Here is a 9,455-nt window from a genome sequence, read left to right on the forward strand (position 1 = left end):
CTCGTTGTTGAGATGATCAATTACGATGTTGAGATGATCAATTACGATGTTGAGATAATCTATTAGAGGATTTTTTAATATTAAAATAAAATGTTCCGATAAAGTTTTTAGATGCATACGTCATCCTTGTATAGACTTTTGCCCTTTTTCTCTAGGATCTAATTCAACACCCTAACTCGGGATTTCGCGGCTCGCCCCACAAGTCCGAGTTATATGATCGAGTCCGATAGGACTCGCCCGAGTAGTCAAGCACTTAACCGCAGCGGGGAGGAAAGAAATCAGCAGACGGAAGCTTGAGAGCAGAGAGCATCGGGGAATGGGCTTTTGCTGCACAGAGAGAAGCGTAAGATAAGATCATCTCTATAAATCTGACCTAAAGAGACGCCATTTCAATGAACTTCCAACTAAAGCAGAGAAGGGTGTATTTGTATATTCTGTAGAGAGAAAATCATTTCAATCTTTGAGGGACAGTGTGCAGAGAGAGACTCATTTGATTCTTTGAGGTACAGTGTTGAGAGAGAGACACTCATTTGATCCTTTGAGGTACAGTGTGTTGAGAGAGAGATGAAGATATTGGTGGCAGTAAAAAGAGTAATAGACTACGCAGTGAAGATTAGGGTCAAACCAGACAAGGTATATCCTGCCCCCTCCATCGTCTTCTTCTCTCTCTCTTATTTGCTTCACAATTGTGGTTTGCCATTTATTTTACACCACCTTTTTCTTTCTTTCTAGCTAATATATTGAGGGGATTTTCCTTGATCCTCTTCCTCTATGATTCGGTCTTCTTCTCACATCGTCACCTTATTTGTGACTCAACTAAATTTAATTTTTAAAGTTTTTCCATGTTTAATTTCTGTCTATCCTCTCTGTCTTTCTATCTCTATCTATCCGTCTTTGTACTTGCAACTCACCCTTATGTTCTTCCTTACTCCCTCTATCTAGATACAACTCTCTCTCTCTCCATGCCAATTGATCGACATTTCTCTTTTTATTTAGTCTCCCTCTCCTCGACTCTGCAAATTGACCCACATCTCTTTATTTATTTCATTTTCTCTCTTTAGAGTGGTGTGGAGACAAACAATGTGAAGATGTCCATGAACCCATTTTGCGAAATTGCGCTCGAAGAAGCTCTGCGCATCCGAGAATCAGGAAATGCATCAGAGGTTGTAATTGTGAGCATGGGTGGAGCCCAGTGCACTGACGCCCTCAGAACTGGGTTGGCCATGGGTGCAGATAGGGCAATTCATGTCTCCACTGATCAATATCTTCACCCGCTATCAGTTTCCAAGCTCCTCAAATCACTTGTAGCCATTGAGAATCCAGGGCTTTTACTGCTTGGAAAACAGGTATCAGTTGTATTTATTTATTTTTTTACATTTTATTGAATTTCTTATGAAGCGTTTTTTTCCCATTAGATAACTTGATGGCATATTGAGAAAAATGTTATTGATCGAATTTGGCACAATTCTAACATTTAATGCAAATTTGCTTAAGAACTTAAGATATGTTTCATTGTGTAATGCATTTTGTGCCATTGATTGTGTAGAGACTGTGTTATGAAATACTTCTTAATTTAGGATTGAAGCTGATGACATGATCATTGGTGGAATCGTTTTATTTTTAGTTTTCAATTAGCTTGTTGTTTATTGACTTGAGAGTAATTTTACTTGACATGCATGGTTATTCCATTTCGTTGATATGATCTTTTAGGATTGCTGTTTTGCTTCTTTGTTGCTTCCCAGAAATAGCAATAGATTATGATGGTGATTCTATGCAAGGGAAGGCTATTTATCTGAACCAAGTTGGGTCATAACAGTTCGGTATAAATATTGGAAAAAAAAAATATTGATGATTATAATGATTGTTAACATGCCTATCATTATCATGCCATTATTTTTATTGTTTTTAGGAATCACATACAATGAGTTCGCTACATTTTTCCTACACAGATTCACACCCTCCTAGGCAATCAGACGTGAAATGTGATGACTGTTGTGTGTTATCCTCCTTCCAAAGTCCATCAAGAAGGGTGTGAAAGACTGTTTTAAAAATGTAGCCTGCTCATTGTATCATCATCATCCGAGCCTTATCCCAACTCTTTGGGTTCACCGTCATGAATTGTATTCCACCATTCCACTCTATCAAACGCCATATTCTCAGTTAGGCCATAAATCTCTATATCTCTTCCAACTTCTATCCATGTCCTTTTGGGCCTTTCCCTTGCCCTTTTAGAGCTTTCCACTTGAAACAAATCGCCCCTCCTAACCGGTATTGTATTAGGTCTATGCCGCACATGCCGTGCCCACCTAAGTAGCCTGCTCATTGTATACTTTCCTTTATTTTAATTTCATTATGTGGCCTTCATTCCGTTTGGCATGAATCCACTTTGTACAAACTACCAACAATAGAACTTACTTAGTGTTATTATGTATTTCCAAAATGATAATGATCATGTGTCTGTCACCAGTTATTCAATTTGTCAAATTTTTATTCATATCTACATTTCTCTACTATCATTTTCTAGCACTTCTAAGATCTCCGTGCTCTTTGGGGTTACCATTCTGTTAATAACTTTTAAGACATTTCAACACTTAGGCAATTGATGATGATTGCAATCAGACTGGGCAAATGGTTGCTGGGCTGCTCAAATGGCCACAAGGGACCTTTGCTTCCAAGGTAAGCCATTCTATGCTAGTCAAGGCAGAAATATTTAGCTCTTTGTATTAAGCAATAGTTATTATGTCTAGATTCTACTTGTGTAAGTTTCATCTGTTATCTGTTGTTAAAATCAAATGACTACACTGGCTCTGCAGTTATGCTTACATAAACTTCTTCCAAACTTGTGCTATGCGTTTAATAACTTCAATCACTGAAATTTGACTATCAGAAATCGATGCCTACCTTCAGTAGCTTTTCTAGGATGGAAGTTCATTCTTCAAGCCCAATGGATACTATGTGAAACATAAGCGAAGTCCTTAGGTTAATCAGCCTTCAACACAACAGTGTTCGTCCTTTCTGTGTGTTCCTGAAATTTGTTAATAGACACAATCCATGTGTTATGGTGTTATTGCAGATTTCTTATGTAGGCATCAAGGAAACATCAAGTTTCTCCAAAATATCTGAAGCAACATTATTTGTTGTATATTACTGTTGTGGAAGATATTAAGATCCATGAAACACACTGCGTATTGTTATGGATTAAAAAGTGTTAAGATAACTTCCAAATTATGGGGAGTTAGCTTTGACTTATAAAGGGGGTAAAAGAAAAAGAATCATCCGCTGAGTATTTCTTGTATATCAATAAATATTGCAAGAAAATGTTGTATGTGGTAACGTGCTGAAGCCATGGAGTGATTTGTGCGTATTGTGGGAGTAAGGTCGTGCAAGTGTAAGTGGACATGATCATCAATCTGTTCTATTCCATCAATTCTTCAAGAAGACCATCTCAGTAATCAAAAGATTTCACATTTATATGGAAGTTCTCCCTTTAATTTGTACTATTTGGGTAGTCTTTCTCTAGTGGCAAACTTGTAGGCATAACAATAGTAATTCTTCCCTTGAAGATTAGGCAATCTCTATTTCAAGGATAGATCCCATATGCCCAGAATATTTCTTCTATACTTTTGATTGTTGTTGTGATCTTCAGTACTTCCCTATCATTAATTGTGATTGAAATGTTATTATTGTATGCTAATAGGATAATAATGCTGGATACCAATTATCTGACTAATAAATAGTTGGTTTCTAAAAGTGAGCACTAGCTTACTAATAATTCGCCGAGCCTGAGGTGCTTATTGAGTCCAAGCAACAACTTTCAAAGCCAGCAAACATGAGTTGAATCTGGGACCCAAGAACAGGAGAAGCATGTGCCTTCTCATGACTTGTGTTTGATTCTTACATCAAATGAAAGCGACTGTTCTCAGTGCACTTGAGGTTTTAGATACTAATACCACACAATAATGTTTTTACAGGCATTGATAAAACTACTTAGGGTATCTGCACAATACTTGAAAGTTTCCCATGGAATCTGGACTATCCAAATGACTGAAGTCTGGGATTAAAATCCTAGATTCATTTCAAATATGGATTTTATCCAAGACAGAGGACTTGCTACACATGTTAGAAAGAGATAATGATCAGGAGGGAAGAATCTCATGATGAGATGGGCTCTCACACCAAGGAGGATGGATATAGATGAGCTTATGTCCTGCCAAGGAAACTTCCAAATTCCAATATTGTGAACAATTTCCATTTTTAAAGCTTTGTTGATTTTCATGTCTAGTCTTGGACATGGGTATATTGGGTGATAAATTTACAGCAAACATCAGTATATTGCATTCACTGTTTCCACCTCTGTGTAATTTTCATAAGCTTTCTTTTTCTTTTAGAAACTAGTTTTGTAAATTTTATTACTCCTGATAAATGTGTTTTTCTTTTTATTATGAACATTCATCAAGGTTTTACATCAAGTTGCATATAGAGGCAATAAAAGATCGGTATAAGAGACATATAAAATTAGGAACTCTTATGGATAGTTTTCTTCAACAATAAGCCTCACTGCCCATTTCCTCCTTGGCAAGGGGGTAGGCCTCTTGGTCATTATGGGAGATCATATAGGACTCAAAAATATCAAAAACCTCATCTATGATTTCAACACTGGTCCATAGTGGAGCCACTTCTTGATGAGCCAATTTAATGGCATTCAAGAAGTCTCCTTCAGCCTGTGGGGACATAAGAAACATTGGGAGAAGACATTAAGGCCTGTTAGAAGAGCCCTAGCTTCTATCTTTTCTGTGTTTCAGGTAACTGCTAGCCTTGAATCCAGTACCCTACCTAGGCCTGAATGAGCCAGATTCCTGCATTTGCCATCAATTTTTATGTTATTAATCTTCTTGTAAAGAATACTTGCTTCAAGGAGTGAGGAGTTTCCACATTAAATTCCATTATTAGGTTTGTTTTCTCCTAATGCGTGATAAGTTCTTTCAATTTGCTGTTACTTACAGTGCAGATTTTGGAATTATCAGCCTTCACTGTTTTGTTATGAACTCTGACTTCATCAGATGTGTCTTCCTTGGCATCATGCATTAAGACATAAACATTTATGGAATGCGGCTACTTCATGCATCAGTCGATGCATTGACATTCTTATTCACTCCACTCAAACAAGATTGTTTTTTTGTCTAATGAATTGTGTGAATTGGATCCCTCCTCCCTCCCTCCCTATTATCTCTCTTTTTGTGTGTATCTGTATGTAACTACATATTTATTATGTAGTCATTCCAAGTAGGGTGCGTACTTGCTTTGTGCCAGGTGGTTTTGGATAAGGCGAAAAGCACGGCAACAGTAGAAAGAGAGGTTGATGGGGGTCTTGAGACATTATGCTTGGATCTTCCAGCAGTAATCACGTAAGTATCAATACTTCTCTTTACCATTCCTCTTGTTCTAAGTGCTGTGACTTCTAGGAACAACTGTCTTGGTCCATTTATTCAACAAAGATCTGATCCTATGTCGTTATAAAGGTATTGATACTTTTGTGATTAATCTAATTTTTCATATGTCTTAATCGGTTTAGCACCATATGGGCATCATATTTTGTTTCTTAAGGGAGAGTGTGGACCACACCTCTCTGGATATTTGTCTCCTACTATTATAGAATAGGGGAGATACATGATTTTTGTTTCCTCCGGCTATTATTAAATTACCGCTATTTGGCAGAATTTTCCACGCAAGCAGGGTTCCATAAACCACAGGCACAAACATGTTGTGGTGGTAATCCAGCACCAGCGGAGGAAGATAATAGTACAGTTTCTGTTTATTGGTCCATCCAAACTGGCCCTAAGATATGTAAAAGATGATAAGATCTCTTTTTTTATCTCAGAGAGAGAGAGAGAGAGAGAGAGAGAGAGACCTCTCTCATTCCCTTGTATTTCCTTGCACGTGCAACATTCATAAACAGTCATGGGTGTTATCTATTGTCCGTGTCTGTTGTTTTTTTTTTTTTCTCTAACAGTCCCTTGTAATCTATGTTGACTTACCATTATGTAACAGAATTCTAATGTATCCATGCTCTGCAATTCTTCCAATTGTATTAAGACTTAATCAACTCTGAATAAGTTGACAATTTGGTTTTGTTAGCTGTCTTCCAAAGAGAAGCTCCAGGAAATATGGACAAAGCTCTGCACTCTTTTCTAGTATGACTTTTAAGACAGTATACCTTGCTCTGCCCTCTCTAATTTGGACCTCTGGAGTTTCTTTTTAAGTGTGATATTCTTATGATATTCAAGTAACTCTTTTGTTTGTTTATAATCATTTTGTATTCAGATTTTAGCCACGGTAAGTATGTTAAATGGACTCTTGAATCATTAATCAACATGATCAACACAGTTTGTAGTTGACTTGCAGATAGACACTGAACTTTGAAACATTCATCTTGATCATTTTGTATGTTTTCAGAAGTGATTGCATTTCTCGAAATTATTGGATTAGCACTCAAGAAATTATACATAACCCATTGGAGTTTTGCATACTGTAGTCCAAGGTTTAAAATCACTGATTTGGATTGGATTCACAGTGTCACGGGGCTGATTCCCTCCGGGAATCAAGAATCGGAATTAATCTCCCCATTTACCTAATGCCCCGTGTTTAATAATCTTTTTTAAAATGATTTAAACTCAAAAACATCATCAAACATATGACTTTATGCAACTTTTTCGCGCTGTTCCTTTTTTTTATTTGTTAAATTTTGCTGGATCTTCAATTGAGCCGATTCGGATTGGTACAGTGAAGGGCCTACCCACCTGCACGATCCATGTTTTAAAACACCATTGTAATCCAAAGGGACTTCACCATCCATTCCTGATGAAGCGTAGTGGAGATTAACCATGGCAGATATCCTGACCTACTGCTGTTGTAATATCTGCCATTTGTCATTGGGAATGAACAGTGCATGCCTCTTTGGAGTACCATATACCATATTCCTTCAGATTGTGGACTATATCTATATTGATCATATAAGCATTTGGTTTTGTTACTTTATAGCCTAATAACGTAAGCATTGTCGAATCAAATTCTGTCTGCCTTTCATTTTCTGAGATTAATTGTGTCACCCATTGATTGTATGCACCTCTCTCTCTCTAGAGAGAGAGAAAAAACAAGAGCTTCCTTATATTCCTTTTTAGTGAAAGAAAAACTCTTCTATGTTCATAGATGCATAAGCCTGTATGAAATGAACATGTTTAAAGGACATGTTATTTCTTTGCAGGTCGGATCTACGACTTAATCAGCCTCGATATGCAACGCTTCCTAACATAATGAAAGCAAAGTCAAAGGTTATAAAGAAGGTTACTCCTGAAGAATTAAATGTGGAAATCAAGCCTGATATAGAGATTGTTGAAGTTAACGAGCCCCCGAAAAGGAAATCGGGTGTTAAGGTGTCATCTGTAGATGAGCTTATTGACAAGCTGAAAAATGAAGCTCGTGTCCTGTAATTCTGGACAATGTTTTTCTTTTCAGTTTTTAATTTGTAATTGACAAAAAACTTCATATCTATTCTGTACAGGGCCAAATCCTTGTTTAAGTACAGAATAATGTAATGGGTTCTCCTACGTTATTCATGGATGGGGGAGGCAAGTAATTGTTCCCAATTAAAACAAGGTTGACCTTGAAAACAGCAGAAAATTAATGCATTTTATTCTATTTTTGGCCAGTTATCAATGGTGGATGTTGGATTTGAATATGCAGTACTTTATTGGCACAAAGTACATATTGTTTTTGCATTTCCTTTCTGGTTGTAGTTACCACTGCTTTAGTATGGCTTGAAGGTATTCGCCCAAAAAAAAAAAAAAAAAAAAAAAAGAGAAAAAGAGAAAAAGAGAAAGAAAAGAAAAGTATTGCTTATAGCCTGCCAGCAGATACAAAACCTTTGTAGTTCACCGTCGTGGTATACTCCTATAAGAACAAGTTGACACTATAAAATGCATAATTAAGTTGCATCTCTTAAATCCTTCGAAAAAGGTTGTTTTGATGATAGAAAATTACCTAAAAGATCATCTCAACATTGAAATGCATAGATATGGAGGTAAAAAATAGATTTTAAGTCCCAAAAATAGTACAATCTTGGAACACCTTATCTGGACAATCCATTTTTTAAGGTTTTGTGCATTTATAAATTTGCTTGACTTGAACAATATTTGGAGTTCAAATTTTATAGTTAGAGATGAAAATAGATTTTTGTACCATCCGAAGAATTTTCAACACCAAAATTGTATCTTATGACTAAGTTTGGAGGAGCACCTTACTTTGATTATTTAATGTTGCAACCTTATACAAACCACACCCTTCTTATAATTGGTCATTGTGCACATGCATGCGCACGAGTCCTTGTTCTTTTCATATAAATTCTCATGTCAATTGTGAAAAGGGTGTGATTGTCGTAGGGCTATGAATTTATGATATTTTGTAAAGCTGCACCTCAAACCCAAATAAAAGTTCAATTCAGCACTATAAATCCTTGTGATGTCCTAAAAATCTATATTTGACCTTAACAATGGAATTTGAAGCTCTTAAAATATTGCAAATCAGACGAATCTATAAATAAATGAAATAAAAAATCCCAAAAAAGTGATACAAGGTAGACTATTTTAGCTATTTGAGTTCTATTTTTTCATGTCCATGATCTTCAAGGTTGAGGTGATTGATTTGCAATTTTTATAGCACCAAATTTACTTTTTTTAGTGATATTTCTATCCCTACCTCTGTCAGTTAAGTGTGCAGGTGTGAGTGTAAATATTTTAAGCTCACACACTTAATTGGGCAATACATTCTCCACATCTTGTTTCTAACCATTATATGCCAGTGTTCACATCAACGGTCCTCAATGCTTAATTCAAATATAAAGGGAATGAAGAGATCGTAGTCCATGAGTATAATATACTCTCCATGTGAACATGATTCTTCCCACTAGCATATATAACTGCTAAATGTATCTAGGAGATTAAGAGAGGTGCTTCCGATGGTGATAGCTGGGCCCTGGTAATCATTTATAAAAGGTGGACAAATTACTAATGGATGTTATTCTCCAAGAGTGCATCTGCTTGAGGAAAGTTGAAAATTAAGCTGGATTTTTATGTGAAGTTGGTTTGGAGAAGGACTATGGTAAGGCGGATGGGGCATTCTCAAGATAATGACTGTGATGGGATTTTGTGAGAAATGGAGGAAGGGGATTGAAGGCCATTTATCTTTTTACTCATTTTTCTATGCTTATAAAGGAAAAGCCTAAAGGAATTTTTAGGGCCGCAAGAGGCATTATGGAGGAGGACCCCTTATCTTCATTTTTATTCAGCTTGATGGTTGATGTATTTAGTGTGATGTTAATGAGCGTTGAGTAGGATGGGCCGATAAATCCTAAAACTTAATGAAAGCAGTAGCTAGGTGCCACATTTGCAATATGCAGATGA

At 36.5% G+C, this 9,455-nt stretch overlaps 1 protein-coding gene across 7 annotated transcripts; it reads left to right on the forward strand.

Moving 5' to 3' along the window:
* The first annotated feature begins 304 nt into the window (after window positions 1-304).
* On the forward strand, window positions 305-7,713 carry ETFBETA (electron transfer flavoprotein beta). 7 transcript variants are annotated; one of them, XM_088872704.1, is made up of 5 exons: window positions 305-633; window positions 1,062-1,346; window positions 2,596-2,676; window positions 5,275-5,405; window positions 5,716-7,713. In XM_088872704.1, exons 1-5 carry the CDS (start codon window positions 565-567, stop codon window positions 5,741-5,743), a joined length of 594 nt encoding a protein of 197 aa, XP_088728830.1. In that variant the 5' UTR covers window positions 305-564; the 3' UTR covers window positions 5,744-7,713. The 7 variants fall into 7 exon arrangements, with proteins under 7 accessions (XP_088728830.1, XP_088728829.1, XP_088728831.1 ...); XM_088872703.1 differs by having other exon boundaries at window positions 7,262-7,713; XM_088872705.1 differs by having other exon boundaries at window positions 5,311-5,405.
* The last annotated feature ends 1,742 nt before the right edge of the window (window positions 7,714-9,455 follow it).

This window comes from Amborella trichopoda, chromosome 7, assembly GCF_054954075.1.
Source record: "Amborella trichopoda isolate Santa Cruz 75 chromosome 7, AtrichopodaSantaCruz75HAP2 v2.0, whole genome shotgun sequence".
Lineage (NCBI taxonomy): Eukaryota > Viridiplantae > Streptophyta > Magnoliopsida > Amborellales > Amborellaceae > Amborella > Amborella trichopoda.

What these genes read in the sequence shown, in the direction of transcription:
- ETFBETA (XM_088872703.1), top strand. Translation starts at nt 565, where the DNA reads ATGAAGATATTGGTGGCAGTAAAAAGAGTAATAGACTACGCAGTGAAG. An exon ending in TTAGGGTCAAACCAGACAAG is followed by an intron (nt 634 to 1,061) that starts GTATATCCTGCC and finishes TTCTCTCTTTAG; the next exon opens with AGTGGTGTGGAGACAAACAA. An exon ending in TTTTACTGCTTGGAAAACAG is followed by an intron (nt 1,347 to 2,595) that starts GTATCAGTTGTA and finishes TTCAACACTTAG; the next exon opens with GCAATTGATGATGATTGCAA.